Genomic DNA, 20,601 nt, shown 5'->3' on the forward strand with positions numbered 1-20,601 from the left:
GTTGGATGAAACCGTTGCATAGCTCTTGTAGCTTTCCTATTTCTGTGATCATATCTTTGATAGTGTCTCGCAGGCTCGCTCAGAACCACCAGCCTTATGTATTTGAGAGGAAGAAATAAGGATTTCTATACATAACTGCCTTTACAATGGCGTACTTTGACAGTCTGTTATGTTCAAAAGGTAAAAAAAAAAAACAAGAATTCTTGTGTTATTGTCAACAGTTAATTTTAAAATACCTTCAGCTTTTGGTTTGAGCAATCACAGCCTGATGAAAGCGACAACTCTGCGATGAAATGTCTACTTTTCACTCAAGCATGACACAAGAACAGTCCACCCAGGTAATGAGCCCCTGAAAGAGATGATACTGCCTTTGCAGTCACACTGAAGGGAGGTATGATGACAGATGTAAGATTACTTCTAGTGAGACTTACAGCACAACTTAATTCAGAGCAGGACAATGCAGGGAGCGAATAGCAGGAATGAAGAAAGAGAAACTGTTTGTTAATTATATTATTACTGCTCTTCCCGGTTATTAAACTAATCTCTCCGACAGAAAACATTTAGCCTCCTGTTGAGTATGTCAAGTCTGAAAACATATGCAACGATGTTATGTCGTAAAAACAAACACGAGCCAATAAACATATCAATCATGGGTGTTCAGATAGAAACGTTTAATAATGTCAGTGATGAAAATTGAATAAGTGCAACCTGATTTGGAAAATGGAGATCCTGAATGTAAGCTTCTGCAGTGGTAAGTACTGTAATGTCATCTCTCATTCCCTAACTACCACTCATGAGTATTTAGAAACTAAAACTCACACAAACTGTAATAAAACTCACTGCAAGCGCTCACTCCTAATATAATAAACTCTGGATGAATTTTTAATCTTACTATCTTACATCGCAGAACATTGCAGTCTTACAGTATTATCATTTTTATTATACAACATGGACACAGTGTTAAGCACTTAAAAGTACAATCTTGAAGATCATTTCATTTCAATGTCTGTGAAGTCACTACCCATTGCCAGTATAAGGTAACACAGTGGCCCACTCATGAAAGTATTGGAATATTTATATATTTGAAGTATCCCGAAATGGGCGTTGGTGGCGAGATTCTCGGAAAAATGCTGTATTAAATGACTGCTGAACCAACATTTCCTACTGCTTCAGCTTCACATTAAAAGTATATTATTGGCGGACAGCAATTGACTTTTATGATGAAGCAGTCACAGGATATGCAGTGCATTTGTCAGTGAGCTTAGCACTGAACGCTACGACATTTTAGGCATTTTTTGACAACGGATCAGTTTGAAATATTGCAGAGTGTAATGCCATGCTGTGGCTGCTCCTTCTGGTTCTATTGCTCCTTGCAATATTTCCCTGATTTAGAGCTGCAGGTGACAGGCTGCACACCTCCAACTTCTCAGCGAGGTAACTCCTTTCACTGTGCCCTGCTGTTCGCAGACTCATGCCGTGTGCAGCATAAAATCGGAACATGTTTGCTCACAGAATGATGGAAAAAGGCAAATTAATGCCTGACTTCTTTTTTTAAAACAACAATACTTTGTTTTGCTGCCTCCATAATTCTGTGACCTGCAGTATTATATAGCCGCTTAGCTCAGTTGGTTAAATTGTGGTACTAATAACGCCAAGGTTATCACTGTTATGAGTAACTGCAGGTGTCCCCAAATCAACCAGGACTTAAGTATTATAGGGATTAAAATGTTTAGTTGATATCATCTAATTGCACATCTGCAGTGTCAGTAGCTTGCATAGTTACCTTAAACAATAAATAATAAAAATAAACAAAGACTGAAAAAGGGGTTGATTGCAGAGGCTAAAATCAAAAAATCAAACCTGGAAAAGTTGTGATCACAACATTGACATAAAGCAAACTAATAAAAGCTGGTATATCGACACCAGATTCCATTGAAAGAACATAAAACTCACCAAAACCATCTTTGTTAGTCTTTCCACAGTTCCAACAAACACCAACTCTGGTTTGGTCGAAATAAACCCTCGTAATATTCTGGTTCTATGCCATCGCTGGCAGATGTGAAACAGGTTACAATGGGTGCAGTAATCCTTGGGGACAAATGCGCTAGTCAAGCATATGTCCACTTAAAGTGCAACATTACAGTATTAGAGAGATTATCTTAGTACGTCTTTCCACTGTTCAAACAATCATCAACTCTGGTTTGGTTCAAAATAAACCCTTAATTCACAGAGTTAGATGAGAAAACAATCAGCTGTTGTATCACACTCCTCAAAGCCCAATAGCTTCCCATCAAAAACAAGAACAGAGACACTCGGGTGACAACACACAGAGGGAGACTGACATCATTTTCTGCTCAGGACGCCATTAATCCACTTCTTTACTATCATTACATAGCAAATAGTTGCTTGCTGCGATATTAATGTTCAGAATCTCATATACAGAACCTTTAAATAACTGTGAGTTGTCTAATGTCTCTCACTGGAGGTTAAGTGTGAATGCTGTGAGCAATGTTCCATATTTATTTTGTTATAGGTGGTACAAGTGTTAAATGTAAAATCTCATTCAACACCCACAGAAACAAAGAACAGCTGCATTTAACAGCAAAACTGCAGCTAAAACACTTATTGTCTTGCAGGTGGCCGAAGTGTTACAACTCCACATTATGACCTTCTTTGCCAACAAGTTGCAACAATGACATGTATAAATCTGCCTGTGTGAACTACTGCTGTTGTTACTACTTTCATCCCCTATAAGTGTCACAGGTTGGCAGTGTACTAAATGTGAATTAGAAAGGTTGTCCGTTTGTGTGAGTGAGTTACAAGTCAGTTTCATTAGGTACTTTCATAAGGTAGGACACCTTAAAAACGCCACAGCTAACAAAAATCATACTAAGGGAATGTGATTTTCAGTGATTAATCGCATTGTTATGCGGCAAAATAGAATAATGAATTCTAAGGTAGTGTATTGGGCACTTTTAATTTAAATGCACTGCTAATGCACGCATGGTTAACATTTATAAATCTATTTTTTTTTCTGAACAGGTACCAGCAGAAACATTTTTTCAAGGGAGCAGCATAAACAGTGTATGTTCAGTAGCAAGTGTCCCTGTTAGAGTGAGGTGAAGTAGTTCACGCATATGCCCGCCGCCTCTGTTGATTTGTCTTGAACTTTGTGTACCCGAGGCAGAGCACAAATCATTGGAAGAGAGACTAATCCTCGCTGTTTCCAGAATCTATTACTGTCTACTACACAGTTATCAGGACATCAACAGGAGGGAATTCGCATGGCAGAGCATCCCCGCAAAACTAGATGCAAGGCCTATCAGGTAAAGTTACGTAGCCTAGTTAAATTAAAGTTAAATAGGCTACAGCTGTTTAGCGCACAGAAGACGTTGCCATGGTTACTCTCCATAGAGCGCCTGCTGTTTCCTCGCGGAGCGCCGTCTGATCACCGGAGCAAAGAGCAACCCTGCGGGTCCAAGTAACTATGTTGTGATTTTAAGAACGTTCCTAAGACCAACATCTTCCCCAATACTAATCAGCATGCAGTGTGTAGCTATCCACTTCGCTATGGCATTTGATCGCTTGTCTTGCTTTTGTTTATCTACTTCTCTGCATGCAACGTAGTCTGCCGAAGCCTCCCTCCACTGCGTGTTTGGTTGGGTGATTTATTGGTTGATCAACATCCCACTCCTCCTGTTACCCATTGTTTGACTGTATGTGTATTCAGAGCTAGTGAGAAACGGACTTTCAAAATAATAACTGCGTTAACGTGTGATAAAATAATAATTAATTAATTAATGCGTTAACGCGATAATAACGCATTAATGTGCCCAGCCCTAGTTTCCACATATCTTTTCTCTGCTGGAGAATACACCCTATTTCCTTCTTCTAATACGAGACAAAAACATAGGTCCCCAGGTCTTGCCGGGCTGAGGAACCACTAAAATGCCGAGTCTGTGGTGATAAGAAGACACAGTGCCATTCTGTGGTTGTAGGGACGGCTTGTGAAGTGTCTGTCCATGATCAGGGTGAGCAGGACTAAATGCAAAGTATTTTGATAAAGGAACAGCAATCCCCTCCCACAGGTCTTCAGGTTCAGCCTCAGGACAGTCATTGAGCACTGTCTCAACCACAGCGTAGTTCTCTGAGCTGGACAGCGTGCATGTGGAATAGACCACAACGCCCCCTGGACGCACTGCTGACAGTGCAGACCTGCAGGGAGAAGACAAATACTGCACTTAATGAAGAGGGACTAAATTACTAATTCAAACACTGCTATAAAGCTGGATAATATTACATTTCATGCTCATTGTCACCCCTTTTCTACTGTATATGTCAAGTTTCTCCTCCCTCAGCACACTAAATAATTTTGCTATTTTTTGACTGGTTCAACTGCAAATTGACCTCACTAATAATTTGTAATTGTGACGGATTTAAGACCTTTTTTCATATAGTTCTCTCTCTCTCTCTCTCTCTCTCTCTCTCTCTCTCTCTCTCTCTCTCTCTCTCTCTCTCTCTCTCTCTCTCTCTCTCTCTCTCTCTTTTATAATTCCTCATCTGACTCAAAACAATATTATAATTTTGTTAGGAATTCCACATAATCACAATGTTTGGACATATTGCAGACATTTATTTAGGTTGGGGATAGGACTTACTTTAGCAGTTGAGCCTGGAGTGCAGGCAGCCTGGCTCTTTCCTTTAGTTTCTGCTCCCCCTGCTGGCTGCTGCAAGAATACAGCCAGCTCCTGTCATTAGAACATGGGGCGTCGACTAAAACCTGCAACAAAAACAACAACAAATATGAATAGTACTGAGTCTGAGTCAGAGAGGTCAAAAGTGTAACGGCAGAGAGAGACAGAAAGGGTCAAAGAAGAAAAGTGAATGAGTAAGAATATGTAAAGAGTTATTAATGAAGGTAAAAGCATGTGTATAAAATAAGTATGCTATATTTTTCTCGCAGCACCTGAATTATCATCAAGGGACATATCAGTCAGGGTGAAAAATTAATCTCCCCCAAATCATATTTGCCCCTTTTTACCCAGTGTAGAAAAATTAAGTATAACAAACTCTGAACTTTACACCTCAGCTGCGAATATTTCCGACAAATCTGTCTTTTATGCAAATTTTACAAAGCCATTTCATTGCCATAATACAGCTTGAATTTGTGAAGACTGTTTGCACCACTCTACTGCTTTTCAGTCATTGTTCACTCGCGTGTCTTACTCGCAACCTTTTCTTCAATATTTTGTTTCATTATCAGTCACTTTGAGTCCTTTGATTCCTCCCAGCCAATTGTCTGCCTCTTCTTGGCTCCTATTTTGAATAGGACGGTTAGCTTCTGTTCAAAGGCTTGCTGTTCTCATTCATTTCTAACCATGGCCACAAACACGACTCACTCACTCTCACTCTCCCCCCACACACACACCTTGTCATATGTTCCTGCTGCACTTTGCCCAAAAGACCGTCCATCCTGTGCAGCCACAATCACTCTGCTGTTCAATGAGTAAGGCAGAAAAGACTCCAGGGTTTTGGCCAGCCAGTCCCGTCTGTGAGGGTCTGGTTCATTACAGCAGAGAAGAGCTGGAACATAACACAAGGCAAAATTGCTAATTACAAGTATTTAATGCAAATAGGCTATTAATAGAAGACTAAAATATTACTTAAATTCAACAGGAGCAACTTGTGAAAAGTAAGCTTTTTTTACTTCTAAAAATAAAGTGCAACATGCTTCAACAAAATATTTTTGTGAAAAGTTCTTGTTGTCAAACACCCCATATCTTAGAAAGTGTTGTGTTAGTGTGCCGTGAATATCCCTTTACTAATAAAGTAAGTTATGATTTCATTTGTGATTTTAGTTTAAGTATAGCCAATAATATTCACTATGAATTGATAAATAAACTTTAATATAGAATTTTACACCTCTTTGCATGATATAAAGAAAATAAAGTTTGCAAAATTAATTTAAAAAGTGCTTGTTTTACCTGGGGTGGCACACTGCATCATGGCTAAAGCTTTTCCCCCAGGGGCAGAGCAAAGATCCAAAACCTTCTCCCCATCTCTGACTTGCAAAGCCAGCACTGGAAGCAGGGAGGCAGCATTCAGGAGGTAGTACTGCTTCAGCTGGCCAGGCCTGTGAGCCTGAGAGGGAAACCGTAGTGGAAGTGTGTGGATGTAACATTGTAATGAAGGACGGGGCAAACTGAGTGAAGGCTCTGACTGAAGGTCCTGACCGAGGGCATGAAAGGTGCTGTCAGGTTGAAGATAGGAGTCATTCGGAGGGCACTTGGAGATGTAGTGAGGTGCTACTGTTGATGGGCCTTCACAATGCAACATGGAGACATCTGGCAGTAATGTGGAAAAGCCCTGTGAGTGGAGAATCTGTGTGATGTCTGTCACAGTGCTGAAGCTGTTGATCATGACCCCATACTGCCAAGAGAGAGGGTCCAGGAGCACTGCTCTGCAGGAGAAAAATAATCGCAATGAAGAAAGGGTACAAACGTTATCTGTGTGTAAGCTGTAATAATTATTTCTGGAAAAATGTACCTTGCATTTGCCCACAAGTCTCCAAGTTCCTGACTGTACTGCCGGTCAAAGCTTTCCAGTACTGGTTGACATGAAGATCTTTTTTTTTTGTGCCTTTTTGTTACCTGTTACAAACATACACTAATGTTGAACTGTAGAGAGGCACGAACTTAGGCCGCATCCTTAAAGGAAGCTCTGACAACACATTTTCTGATTCATACTTGTAAATGGAGCATTAGTAAACAAGCTGTAACAAGTGTAATTTAATTTACTTACCTGGTTATTGGGGACTCCTTTTTGCTCGTTCAGTTGTAAAACAACCTCGGGACCCGTATGACAGTTACACGACCACAACCACCACAGAGATGTCGGCGTTCGCGTTTGAGTTTTTAAGGCAATTATCCTCCACGTACTGCAAAAGTGATGTATTGAGAACATGTATTTAGACATTCGGTTCTTTTTACCGCCTAACAGACATGTCCGAATATAAAAGTTCTGTTTTTCATTGAACACCCATGCTAGGATGATGTACCTGAGGCACGTACGTTGATCAAATCCGTCCTCCCCTAAACTCTGTGTTTCTATAGTTCCACCTGACAAACTGTTGCTTTCTTTTTCGTCGCGGCCTCAGGATTGGGATGATATTAGGGTGGTTATTGTATACAATAATAAAACTTTACTTTAAAGACTTTAAAGGAGCTGACTGGAAAAAGAAGTGATGTCACTGCAGAAATGTTTAATTGTGACCACAGAACGCTGTAACTTTAACTTATCCGTCGCATTGGATTCCTACGCAAACCTTAATTAAAACGTTAAAGTTAGTTTTTCACCATTTTCATTTGTTGAACCCACAGATAGCTACTTTGTCCAGATAATAAAAATCTTTGGCCAGGGCGAAACCAACGTTTCACAATGTCCCCTAGAAATCGTGGACTTACACGTTAGTTTCGTCCTGGGCAAACACTTTACAGTTCCCACTGGACAACAGGGCTGAGTTTAACGCAAAACCTTTGGGTGGAACGGTGTTACCTTGAACACACGTATGTGTAAGCAGGCGCACTGATTTTTTTCTGCCTTTTAACACCCCCTGTTTACAAACTTGTGGCAGTTGCTAGCTGGCAATCATACCAATGTAAACTCTGCTACTGCTGATTAACTGAAGCTAAGCAGGTTTGGGCTTGGCCAGTACCTGGATGGGAGACCTCCTGGAAATGGTGTTGGTGGGCCAGTAGAGGGTAGTCATCCCTCTGGTCCTAATAAGATCCCAGTGCAGCGATGGGGACGCTGTAGCAGCTGCCGTCCTTCGGATGAGATGTTAAACCGAGGGCCTGACTCACTGTGGTCATCAAAGATCCCATGGCACTTCTCGCAAAAGAGTAGGGGTTTCCCCAGTGTCCTGGCAAAATTCCTAATTCTTATCATCCCCTGTAGTAATTGGCTCGATGTGTGGTAAGTGTTCTGGTGCTAAATGGCTGCCGTGCTACACATTGGTGGTGGTTGAGGTGAATCCCCCCCCTTCACTGTGAAGTGCTTTGAGTATCTAAAGCGCTATATAAATGTAATTCATTATTATTAGCTGATTGGGTAACCAGTGCAAACGCTAATCTAACATTAAAGGTTCAATGTGTAGGTTTTAGTGGCATCTAGTGGTAAGGGATTGCAACCAACGAATCTGCAGCCTCTTGCACTTTCCAAGTGACGTCAGTAAAGTCAGTGAGGGTTCAGGGCTTAGGGTTTAGGGGGGACATTGGGATTGGGCCTAGTACTTCTTCATATTGATGAAACGCACTCTGTAAAGCAGTTTGTCTGTTTGGGCTACTGTAGGAACTTGGCGGCACAACATAGCAACTTCCATGCAAGAGGTGTACAGTATGTAGATAGAACCACCCCATAACTTGTAACAAATGTACAAAGACACATGAGGAATTAAGATGTTAAACATTTTACTTCTGTTGCTGATTGCGTGTTTGTTAACAAAAACATTTGATTAAATATACAATATAATGGCAAAACCATCATTAAACATTTTTGGGTTTGCCTGAGTTTCATACATATGTGGGTTCACAATGAACAAGAATAAGCAACACGATAAGATGAAATCATCGTACCATTCAAGGGCATCTCAAACTGCTAATTCTTGTTAACATTGTAATGTATCACTTTAGAGCAAATGCTTAACTGGTTTACATGGCAAACAGAATAAGGAATGCAACCATCAGACAGAAAAGACCCATAGCTTCAGACAGAGCAAAGCCCAAAATCGCGTAAGAGAACAGCTGCTGCTTCAGAGAAGGGTTCCTGTTGAGAAAGAGAGAGGCAGCTGAGACAAATTGGAGGTACACGGTGTTAAAAGTACAACTGCCAAGATATTTCAGTCAGCAGACTTAATACATGTGAGGAAATAATTATATCAATAACTAGAAGGCATTGAGGCAGCACAAACCCTTGAAAATACTGTTGTTTTTGTTTTTTTACATCCAAAGACATCATACCCTTTACTTAAATTAAGTAAATTTCTTAACCATGTAAATACTTTGAATTGGTTTCATAGTTATTGCCAATACTACTATCTAAGTGCAACCATCTAACAGCAGAAATCTCACATATAAAGAAGAACCACTAAAAGCTAATTAATTGTTCTTTTCCCAAACTAATTTTATATATACATATATATATATTTATTTTTTTTATTTTTTTTGTTGTTGGTTTTTATGACATTGCTGATAGACAAGTGCAGGATTCCCTCCTTGGTGGAGATGTAAAAAAATGTTTTAAAATGACATGATGTATTTAATTTACCTGGCATATCCAATAATAAGGCTACCGAACACCGTTCCAATTCCAGCTCCAGATCCAGCCACTCCCACAGTGGCAGCTCCTGCTCCAATGAACTTTGCAGCAGTGTCGATGTCCCGGCTCACAGCACTGGTCTGGAATCCCCGCACTGCCACCTGCTGCTGGGAGGCTACAATACTCTGTGGTGCCAGGTGGGAAGCAGTCTGAAATACAAAAAATGAAGTAAGATTAGTACAAAACAAAATCAGTACAGGATCACAAAGTGGCACTCAACATTTTACACATAGAAATATTTTATTCTAGTTTTGATTAGATCCCTTAATTGATATGCAATGTAAAATTTCGAGCATTCTATGTATCTGGCACATAATGGTCCACTAAAATCACCTATTTTGGTGGACAGTCAATAAAAATGACCAGTTTGGACATCTTATACAATCATTGATATTAAAGATATAATCATAATTTGAATAACTCATCTTTGAATAAAATAACCATAAAACATCAGCAGGGGTTTGCAAGTGTTGGTGCTCAAGGTTTGGCTGCAGAGGTTTTACCTTCAAACATGCAAGTCAGGTCCGCTCTATGCATGTATCTAGAATACTTAATATACCTATAAAGTTCATGCTAAAGCCAAACCTCCCCCAAATCTATCCCTGCTATGTACTTAATGACAGTTCTCCAAATGCTTAAGTGAACATTTGTGCAGCTTTTGAAAGGTAAACTTCAATGCTGATGCAGAATTGGCATTGCATTTTTTATAACGGTACCAACCTATGTGCAGCTAATGTTAGCCACATAGGCTAGCTAGCTATCTAATCTACAGACATTCAGCGGTACTCCTCAATAGTAACTGTTTAATGCAAGGCATTAAGCTTCTAATCTTAGCAGTCTGTTTTTGTACTTGACATGAAAATCTGACATGTAGCTACATTAAACATTGTTATAATATGCAGCCATGGGCTTGGTTTCTTCAGTACTTTATTAGGTATGGGTGAGATAAAAAAAATAAAAAAAATCAAATCCCAATTTTAAATTTTACTGAACATATGTTAGGAAGTTTCAAAAATACCTACTATAGTAGTGTTAAATAACCTTGCATTGTGTGAAATGTACATGGGTTTTTATTTGTATGAGAATAGCAAAGGAGATTAATGTAGCTGTGGTGGCTTCAGAGTGCCTATTTTGTGTGAACACTCAAAGTCAATAAATCCGTTACAATTCCCAGTACAGATAGCTGCTTACCTCTGCTTTCCTGGCATCTGAGACTACTGCTGCAGAGAGTGGTCTGTACAGAGCCCGAGATCCAGCACGGACCTGTATCAAGGAGATAAAAGAAGACATTTAGTTGAGACGGTTGTGCTCTGATAAGATGCTTTACCAGCAAGTTCTACTGACATCTGTCTGTATAGCTTTAAAATTTGCTCAGAATACACCTGCTTTGCTTAAGACAGCATCGAAAGCATGTGGTTTCATCCACAGTGACATTCGGCTTGTAGTAAATATGGTAAACTATAGATAAAAGCCAGCAGTGACAACACCAACAGTGACCCATTATAGGGTTTAACCTTTTAACATCCCAACTGGCGGCAGCTTTCGGTATGTGCACACAACTGCTATGTTAACTTCATACTCATGTGATAGACCGTTTGAAAGCTAAAATCCTCGTGATTCGACCAATGCAAACCATTTCAGGATACAATCACCACAGTGGGTACAATCAGCCAACTAGTACAAGCAAAATTGATGCGACTCACGTATGAAGCCTCATAATAATGTACCGATCGATTATATTTCAACAAAAATGGTCTTGTTACGTTGTCAAAGGTCCAGATGATCCAATCCAGTAAAAGTATTTAGTACAAAACACATTATTCCATCAATAAATCCCCAGGGACTGCTGCCACATCATTTCATATTTGCTAGCAGACGTGGCTCGTGTCATTATAACTGTAATAACGTCAACTACGATAGCTTGTATTCAAATTAGCCGCTGAACTCTAACCTTTCGAGTGACACCAAATCAAACCCAACAGGAGCTCACATGTCCCTCTCACAGCCTATAATAATAGCCAACGAGAGCCCATGCTGTAAGGAAGGGCCAGCCTCTATTATTTCGTGGGTAGGCCGAGCCAATTGTAAGCAATTGTGCCAATGACTGGCACTCCGTGTAGCCAATAAAATTCTGAAAATAACGATATCCAGCTTTAAGTAGGAAGTTTATGATCTACCAGCAAAAAAAAAAAACACATCTGCGGTAAGCTACGGCGTGATGAAGAAGCAGCCACCTGCCGCCAAGGGGCGGTGCTGTTTTAGAAAAAAATATGCTAAGACGAACCTCTGTAAAATAGTAATTTTTCATGGTATTGGTATGAAATTTTAACTTGGGCTAGGTAAGTCTTTATGCCATGGTCCTACAGCTAATTAGTCCTAGCTACAGTTGTCTGCATGCATTTGTTAGCAAGCATTTTCAAGCAGAAATGAAATATATTAGTTTTAGTCTGTTTAAACTTATATTAAATCAATTCCAGTAGCACTTACAATCACCCCAGAGTGTTATCTTTCAGAGAAGCCCAAAACCATGCATATACTCCAAATGGTTGTTTGACCCAGAAGTTGGGTCATATTAACTACAATGTTGTTGTTTTTTAACCCAACATTTGGGTCAGGTTTTTAACCCAGGAGTTGGGTCAAAAAGAATAACCCAGTTTTCTGGGTTGAAATAACCCAGAAATTAGTTGGTCCCTTTTTAACCCAGGAGTTTTTAGTGTGTAGGTATTAAAGCTCTTAAAATCATGTTCCTGTGACGATCAGGTGGACATAGACATGAGTCTGGCCAGCTGATCTGCAGCTCTTGTTGGCTGGAAATGTTGCAATAGCTTGTAATAACTTTCCAAACTGTCGCAATTTTATTTTTATGTTTCTTTCTCTGTGCTGGAATTATTTTAAGAACTTTATGGTTTTATCCAGTTTGTTATTAAATTTGTAACAAACTTTATCATGTGTCTCTCCACTCTACTCCCACACTGCTGCAAGCTGCTTTAATGGTCAAGCATAGCCTATAGCTTTCCATTATATTCTAATTAAATCTGATGTTTATTTATAAATGTTGCTCATGGACAGTGGTTACAAATAATGATGCCTGTGCATCCTGGCTACAGCCTATGTCAGCTGGTTAATTTGCCTAATCTTCGCAGGTCTTTAGACCACGGTGGAAACGCACACAACAGTGGGCTGAAGGAACCTTTTAGTTCCTTGAAAAGAGATCCAGAGAATTAAAAGTCCCCGGTACTTTTGGTCGAAACGTGAAACAATGCAACATTCAGTGTGAAGGAGGCAACATGAAGACACACGGTGCAAGAGTACAACCAAGATACAAAACAGTACAAACACGTAGAGCAATATGCAGGACAAAAACTATTACAAAACTGTTGAAAAACGTTATAAATTTGTATATAAATATGGAGGAGTATAGAATAAGCTTCGAATCAAATATTTGCATCAAAAGGTGAATAAACTGTCTCACACTGGGATACAGTGTATAGGCTGACTTTTGTCCTGATAAACTCACAGCTAGGACGCCCTTGCAGGTGTGAACACTTTAAGCTAGCGGACTTTAGCAGAGGGTCAAACACGCAGCGTTAGCAGGCTAAGCACTGAACAGACTAGCAGTTTTTTTTTGCAAACTATCATGATCACAACAAGCACGAGTAAGCACACCGGCAAAGTCACTTGTTACCTCCATTCATTCACGCAGACTCACCAGAGAGGGCGTGGAGACGAACTTAGCACAGGCATACATCACGAAGGGACGTAGTGGTCAGGTCAGCCAAAGGTGTTGGCGTTGATTCAGTGACCGTGATCTGGAGACAGAAAGACATTAAACACGAAAATGAATATCTGGGATGACTCTGTAACTAGTTTGCTAAATAGGAAATGGCAAAGTTAACGTTAAGTGGACACACACAAGTAAGTTAAGGTCAAGATCAGCTGCAAACCGAACAATGTCGCCAAAAACAAACTCGTTGGCAAATCAGAAAAACTGAGCAGTTCTGCGGTCCACAGGGCTACAAAGACACCGAGTTACACAAAAGCAGCACTATTACATCAAACTCAAACACAGTTTGTGGCAGAGGAGGTTAGCTCTCACCGGTTTGTAGTAGAGGTCGAAGACACGGGAGAGCACGCGCATGCGTAATATCATGTAAAAGGGTTGACTTCCGGTTTCCTGATGGAGCTACAACCACACAGTCCAGATGATGGATGTATTATGTATTATATGGACCAACAGGCCAGTCCAGCATGTTGAAAGGCCTCCACAGTGAAATTTCAACCAGGACAGTCCTAAGTGCACAGAAAAGTTGACTGGAACCAACTCGATCACTGCCTGTAAAGGAAATACATTGTTCACTTCCAGATTTACACAAAAATGTTCTTTAACACCCCCTAGAGACCTTTTGAACAAATTTAATGTAGGCCTATATACACCCTCATACAGTAATCGGTAGTAGACAGTAATTAAGTACATTTACTCATGTACTGTTGCTACTTACACAAGTACAAATGAGGTACTTGAACTTTATTTGAGCATTTTCTTTTCATGCCACTTTCTACCTCTGCTCCACTATATCTCAGGGGGCAGTATTATATACTTTTTACTTCACTACATTTATCTGACAGCTTTATTAGTTACTAATTACTTTACAAATTAAGATTTTTACACGCAAAAAATATGAAGACATAATAAAATGTGTTTCTGAACAGCCCAACATTTTATTTAAGTACAGCTGACACAATTATTAGATTGACATTGAAATTAAATGGTGTTTAAGACCTTTTCTTGTAAAAACATTGCATGGTAGTTCCACCTTCACAAGTGTGAAGATTTGCTGTTTTGCTTTAAATTATTTTAATTTGTTTGTAATGATTTTGGTTGGTTAGACAAAGCAAGCATTGTGAAAGTGTCACTTTGGGCTCTGGGTAATTGTTACAGCATTTCTTACCATTTTCAGAATTTCAAAAAATCAATTAATGGAGAAAATAATCAGCAGATTAATCCATTAATAATAAGTAATTAGTTGCCCTCCAAAACAAATGGTTTAAAAGAGCTCCCTTCAACAATTACAACATTAAAACCATTAATTTACGAGTGATAATAATTATCTAATATATAATAGTATAACAGTCAAAGGACATTTTTCTTATTGCAGTGAGTAGCTTACTTTTACCTTTAATACTTTAAGTAAATTTTCCTGATTATACATACTTTTACTTTAGTAACAGTTTTAAATGCAGAGCTGTAACAGTGTTTTAACAATGTGGTACAAGTACTTTTTTTTAAGTAAAGGATCTGAATATGTGACACACACACACACACACACACACACACACACAACTGACTAACTTGAATTTTTATTGAAAAGGCAACCTGTTTATAATGAATGGCATTTTTTCATAACTAGGAAAGTTTGCCTATTGTATTTTTCTATTCTGTTTGCCATGTCAACAACCCCTGGAGGGGTTGTTTAGTTTAAAATGTTAGTCTAGTCTGCCCGGGCGGCTCATTGATTCTTTATCTAACAGATGAGAATCTGTGGCCCACACCATGGCCCTAAAATCTCAGTAACTAACTTTGCTGTGTATTGATAAACCCAAAGTGCTGTCCATGGTGCTGAAGTAGCAGACGGATTTGTAATTGCGACAAGTCCTGCCCTTCTGTCAGTTTCGTCTATCTATAATCTCTAAATTCTTTTTAAACTCCCAAATATTGATATCAGTATCAGCCTCAAAAATCCAGTATCGGATAGGATAGAATCATTTACAGCTGCAGAATCAGTACTTTTTTACTTTATCTAAATGTCAGTTTTTATTTATATAGAGCAATATCACAAGTCAAATTTGCTTCAAGGGGCTTTACACTCTGTACAGCATACCATACCCTCTGTGTATGGTCCACTTACACATTTTATTTTATATAGGCCTACAAATGATACACCAAAGATGGCAACACAGATTTTGCATCGTTGAGTTGATCAGTTGATCAGTAGACTGTAAACAATGAATAGGCTCATAAGATATTTTTTTCATATGAGCCTATTGTCATTGTCTATTGACATTTTATACAAACATTTATGATCTGTGGTATATATATTATATATATATTACCTAAATAAAGTGAGCAAAATCTGATCTAACCAGGGCTGAAAGTGTGTGGTCACAATTATTATTATTAGTAGTATTGCTTCAAGCTGTTACCAAACAACGAGAGCACCCTGTCCACACCTTTAATTTGATGGGTTGATACAGATCTGAATTAATATGTTGATCACAGAAACAACAGTAAGTGGAAGCTATCCAAATACAGAATAAAATGCACACAGTCATATCATCACGGGAAACGTGTTATATTCTAATAAATTCAAGTAAGTCCAAGACAGAATATAACAAAATGCCTTATCTCTAAAGGCCAAGAAATCCTTAAACACTGGATAAATGGTAAGTGAACTCTGTGAGGTTGATTTGGTAAAGAAAACAAATCCTAGAAGAGCGTCTGAGGTAAATATTAACTGTGATAAGTAGATTTAGAAAAGAATGCAAACACCAATTGCACTAATACCCCTATCACAATGATTTTTTGACAAGGCAGAACACACATTAGACATTGGACACATACTGTACCTATGATTTCAAAAGGTTCAACTGTAATACAAGACCCAAAGCCACAAGGGGGCAGCAACATACCATGGAAACTGGAAAATTTAATTCTGTCTATAGAGCACAGCGCTGTAGCGTTCAAAGTGGTTACATTATGTGCCAAAAAAAATGCTAGATTAAACATAAAAACGCAGGCAGAAGTAAAATAGAGAAAACTGACTCAAAGTCACTTGAGCTCCATTAAGTGCCATTATTAATGTGTTATTTAGCAAAGATAGCATCGTTAAAATGAATCCATTTGGCATTATTAAGGCATGGGTCAGTAAAGCCAAACATTATTATTGGCATAGGTCCGGCCTGTCTGCTGTGAAGAATTACAACTGCAAATGCAAGGCACGATGGTTCTGTGGGTGCAGCCTTCATTTTTTTCAGTCCGTAAGTGGGTGTGTGGAAAGCAATGCCTGATAAAAGAATCCCACCCTGGTATTTTTCGTGTTAATGGCATTTTCACTGACACACACAAGTATTTATTTTCTGCATATATGCACAATAATGAATTCAAGTGCGACGGCAGTCCATAGAGCCGCCACAGACGGAGCCAATTACCAAATATTTCGCATTTTATAGGCCTAATGCATTCAAGTTTGCCCATATACCCATATGCATGTATAATGTGAACCCCCTCACATTAAAATGACATTCCCATAGTGTGTAATTGTAACCATGACCTCCACCTTGCAGTGGCCAGGCTCAAAACTGACAATTTAAGCAAGGCAAGCGAAAACATTTCCATTATAGCATTCATAAGGTCTGTACAATTTATGCGCCCAATACACATTACCATCTCGCATCATGTGGATATACTTCCACCATCTCCAAATGTAGGCTATAAATTAATTTAAAATATGGATATCACTCTGGCTTTAAGTGGGCTTTCCCTCTCCAAGGATTCATCTCTGGCCGCCCCCTCAGAGGTAAACTCTCCATTTGGCGATACGGAAGGGAGATTCCTCAGCTCTAGTCATACACCCCCTCCTCTGTATGATGTTACCGTTACGCACCACTATTATAAGCGGAGACGTGATTCTCTGGGGCGAATCCCTGCCGACGTCACTCCGAGTCCCCTTATAAGTAGGCAGAGCAGAGACTCTGATTATACTCGAGCAAAACCGCTTTTTCAGGCTGCAACAACTCTTCAAACCAAGGATTATTGGATTGCCTTCATTGGATTTAATTGCCAGCACTGAGTAAGTGTCTTTATTTGTCTACTAATCGGACATTTTAATTTTTAGGGTTGTTTTGCGTTTTTATTTGATTTAATGTTTGCTTAATTGGCCTATAAAAGCAACAGACAAACGTATGTGTTGAATTGTGGCGTTAACCTCCACTGCATCCCTATACAGACTTTACACTTTTGTTTTAGGCCTGTTCAAATGTGATCAAACATAAGAGCACACATTTACGCATGTCACTTCTATCCACAGACTCTCGGTTTAAGCACAATGACATTGAACAAGGGTGACAAATTGCGGAACATGGAGAAGAGAAGAGGGAGCATGCCGTTCCCCATGAATGTACCAAACCTACACCGGAGAAGCATGCCCGTGGACGACCGGGACCTGCGCGCCACGATGCCACAGACAGGGCAAACCGACGAGCTATCCAACCTCCTGCGCTGCACGTCCTACTCGCCGAACGAGCAGCACCGAGGCAGCTGCGCGTCGGACTCCTCCGACTCTGTCATCTCCACCGGCAGCGAAGCGGAGTCCCAGGTTTACAAGGTGGTTCTCCTCGGCGAGCACGGTGTCGGCAAGTCCAGCCTAGCGCGCGTCTTTGGAGGTGTTGAGGATGCTGGTCACGATTGCGATGAAACAGGTAAATGATAATGCTGAGGATGAGTCATCAACCCCAGCAACCCACACACACACACACACACACACACACACACACACACACACACACACACACTAAAGCATACACATACGCTAAAGGTGTCCATTGTCTTAATTCTGAACAATACAACTATAGGAACTTATGCTCTGGAGAGGCAAGATTCAATGAATGAAGTGCAGTTCTAAGATATTAAGCATCCAAACTTTGGAGGCCAATTTCTTCTTTTTGAATGATCCTAACCTTAACCTTTAAAAAGAAACCCCATTCACATTTTAAAAATAATGAAGATGTTAGACTTAAACAAAAGCGACATGAAGCCTTATGAGCTCTCTAAGTCAGAACTATGCATGAGAATATTGATAAAATTAACATATATCCCCACAGTCGGACAATAAAGAACTTAGAAAGTTTAGTCGATGGATTAAAAACAAACTGCATTCTTATTTTTGCACGCAAGGGTGTACATGCATTGATTATTGCTATTTCCATCTACAGCGAGGCACCAGCCCTGCCCTCAGTTGTGCGGCTGTCAGAAACATATCCAATAGTGTAATGTGAAGGGGAAATATAAAAGGCCAGTGATGGCTTGATCACACGCTGTGATCAGTGTGTAGACTACAAAAGAAAAAAAATGTGCTTAAATCAGTGTGAAGGAAAGCAACAACACACACTGACAACAAACACACCAGATAAGAGATGCTTTGCTGCTCTCTGTCAGTGTGTAACAGTATATTTCTTTTTTCCCCCCTCAGGAAACACTTATGACAGATCTGTGGTAGTGGATGAAGAAGAGTCATCCATTGTGTTGTATGACATCTGGGAACAGGTGAGTTATATTTTATGTTTGCAACATTTGTTCACTTACATTGATTCATAGTAAAAGGTGGGATCAGCCATGTATGATACTAAACTTGGGATCTGTTTCTTTCTTAAAGGATAACAGCCAGTGGCTGAAGGAACAGTGCATGAGGATGGGAGATGCCTACATCATTGTGTATTCAGTGACAGACAAATCAAGCTTTGAGAAGGCATCAGAGCTGCGTATTCAGTTGCGTCGGGCCAGGCAGTCAGAGAACATTCCCATAATCCTTGTGGGCAACAAGAGTGACCTGGTGCGGTCCAGAGAAGTGTCTGTAGATGGTAAGTCAACACGAAGAACTAACTTTGCATTATGTGTTAAGCTAATATAAGTTTTAAGCTTAGGGTAGATAGGTTATGAAGTTTGGTTACTTTAAAAATATCTAATATTAATCATTTGAGTTTTTTCATGATCAAATCTGACAGAACAGGTTGGGTTTGACCGGCTTTTGTGGGATCAGGCCACATTTCTCACTTAACTGCTCAGGTTCAGGTCTACTTTCAAATACCACTGCAAACTAAAGCTATCTGCCAGAGTTTTAAAACTACTATGAAATAGGGCTAATTTATTCTATCTAGGGTCACTATTTTCAGTTTTCAGCCTCAATCTACTTGAGCTTCTACTTTAATGTTTTCATAATGCACATCTACTCAAAGTACTAACTTTCCTTCCTCCATATGTACTCTATTGCAGAGGGGAGTGCCTGTGCAGTGGTATTTGACTGCAAGTTCATTGAGACATCAGCATCCCTTCACCACAATGTGCAGGATCTATTCGAGGGCATCGTCAGACAGATCCGCTTGAGGAAAGACAGCAAGGAGGAGAACGCGCGACGCATGGCCAACTGCAGGCGTAGAGAGAGCATTGGCAAGAAGGCCAAACGGTTTCTGGGCCGCATGGTTGCACGCAAGAACAAGAAGATGGCATTCAGGCAGAAGTCAAAGTCCTGCCATGACCTAACAGTTCTCTGAGGAAAAGATGGGACAGACGGACATTTTTTTCTTTGGCCTCTGAAGACCAGAAGCTGTGTGTGTTTTAACACTAACCCTAAAGGACTAATAGAGCTGTACAGACCTATATTTTTATTTTTTAGACACCAACCAAAAGCAAAGAGAGGACTTAATTAGTAAAAAAAACGACTGACATTATTCAAGTCATATCATGATGGTGATAACCTGCATGAAGCTTTGCAAACATTTATTTTATTTCATTTTGTTTGTTTGTTTGCCTTAAACATGTTGCTGTCACAACATGATCAGTATGTATGATAAATCCACAAAGGCTTGTTATTTCTAATGAGTTGCAAAAATTGCCTTGCTGTTGGGTTATTGTTGTGCTCCTTTAGTGGAGGGGATTGATGTATATACTATAACTTGAATGATGCTGAATGCAACATACATCTCATTATCCTAAAAGACATGGTAAAGGATCACAATACTAGGTAATCCAGAGTTATATTTACTTGAAACGTGGTACGCAGGTTCGTGCCTTGGCCAAGTTACTAAGGACTAGTCAAAGAGAAGGGGAATCTTTCTGTGTTGTTCCATAACATTGAATTCAGGTTGTGAATGTATGAGTTAAGCAATAAGTTATTTTAGTGTTGTGAAACTTGACATTATTTGGAAATTCTTTGTTTACGTTGATTTCCTTTTTCAATAAAATATAAAATCAAAACATAAAAGATTTTCTGTTTCTGTTTTCTTTTCTGTTTCTGCAACAGAAAATAAGTCAATGTTGTTTTGGGGATTTACATTCTCATGAATATTCATTTGATCGTATCGGTGGAATGAAGCCTCACTGGCCATTGGTTTTACAGGAAGGAAACAAGGTAGTTAAGCATGTTTATCTGAAGGTGTTAACCATTAATCCACCAA

General features: G+C 39.6%; 3 protein-coding genes across 4 annotated transcripts; 1 reads left to right on the top strand and 2 right to left on the bottom strand.

The window, feature by feature from the left end:
• Positions 1–656: 656 nt before the first annotated feature.
• nsun3 (NOP2/Sun RNA methyltransferase 3) lies at positions 657–7,048 on the bottom strand. The gene is made up of 6 exons (XM_046033156.1): positions 6,802–7,048; positions 6,547–6,650; positions 5,985–6,460; positions 5,429–5,583; positions 4,659–4,780; positions 657–4,215 (listed from the first exon to the last, which is right to left on the bottom strand). The coding sequence occupies exons 1-6, from the start codon at positions 6,973–6,975 to the stop codon at positions 3,879–3,881; spliced, it is 1,368 nt and encodes a 455-aa protein (XP_045889112.1). The 5' UTR covers positions 6,976–7,048; the 3' UTR covers positions 657–3,878.
• A 1,403-nt stretch (positions 7,049–8,451) lies between these two features.
• LOC123958984 (ATP synthase F(0) complex subunit C3, mitochondrial-like) lies at positions 8,452–13,602 on the bottom strand. Of its 2 annotated transcripts, none has more exons than XM_046032804.1 (5): positions 13,472–13,602; positions 13,085–13,184; positions 10,567–10,638; positions 9,325–9,524; positions 8,452–8,823 (listed from the first exon to the last, which is right to left on the bottom strand). In XM_046032804.1, exons 2-5 carry the CDS (start codon positions 13,121–13,123, stop codon positions 8,709–8,711), a joined length of 426 nt encoding a protein of 141 aa, XP_045888760.1. In that variant the 5' UTR covers positions 13,124–13,184; positions 13,472–13,602; the 3' UTR covers positions 8,452–8,708. The 2 variants fall into 2 exon arrangements, with proteins under 2 accessions (XP_045888760.1, XP_045888759.1); XM_046032803.1 differs by lacking the exon at positions 13,472–13,602 and adding an exon at positions 13,289–13,449.
• A 3,464-nt stretch (positions 13,603–17,066) lies between these two features.
• On the top strand, positions 17,067–20,408 carry rrad (Ras-related associated with diabetes). The gene is made up of 5 exons (XM_046032805.1): positions 17,067–17,222; positions 17,460–17,850; positions 18,621–18,694; positions 18,804–19,008; positions 19,421–20,408. The coding sequence occupies exons 2-5, from the start codon at positions 17,478–17,480 to the stop codon at positions 19,696–19,698; spliced, it is 930 nt and encodes a 309-aa protein (XP_045888761.1). The 5' UTR covers positions 17,067–17,222; positions 17,460–17,477; the 3' UTR covers positions 19,699–20,408.
• The last annotated feature ends 193 nt before the right edge of the window (positions 20,409–20,601 follow it).

This window comes from Micropterus dolomieu, linkage group LG20 (genome assembly GCF_021292245.1).
Source record: "Micropterus dolomieu isolate WLL.071019.BEF.003 ecotype Adirondacks linkage group LG20, ASM2129224v1, whole genome shotgun sequence".
In the NCBI taxonomy this organism is placed as follows: Eukaryota; Metazoa; Chordata; class Actinopteri; order Centrarchiformes; family Centrarchidae; genus Micropterus; species Micropterus dolomieu.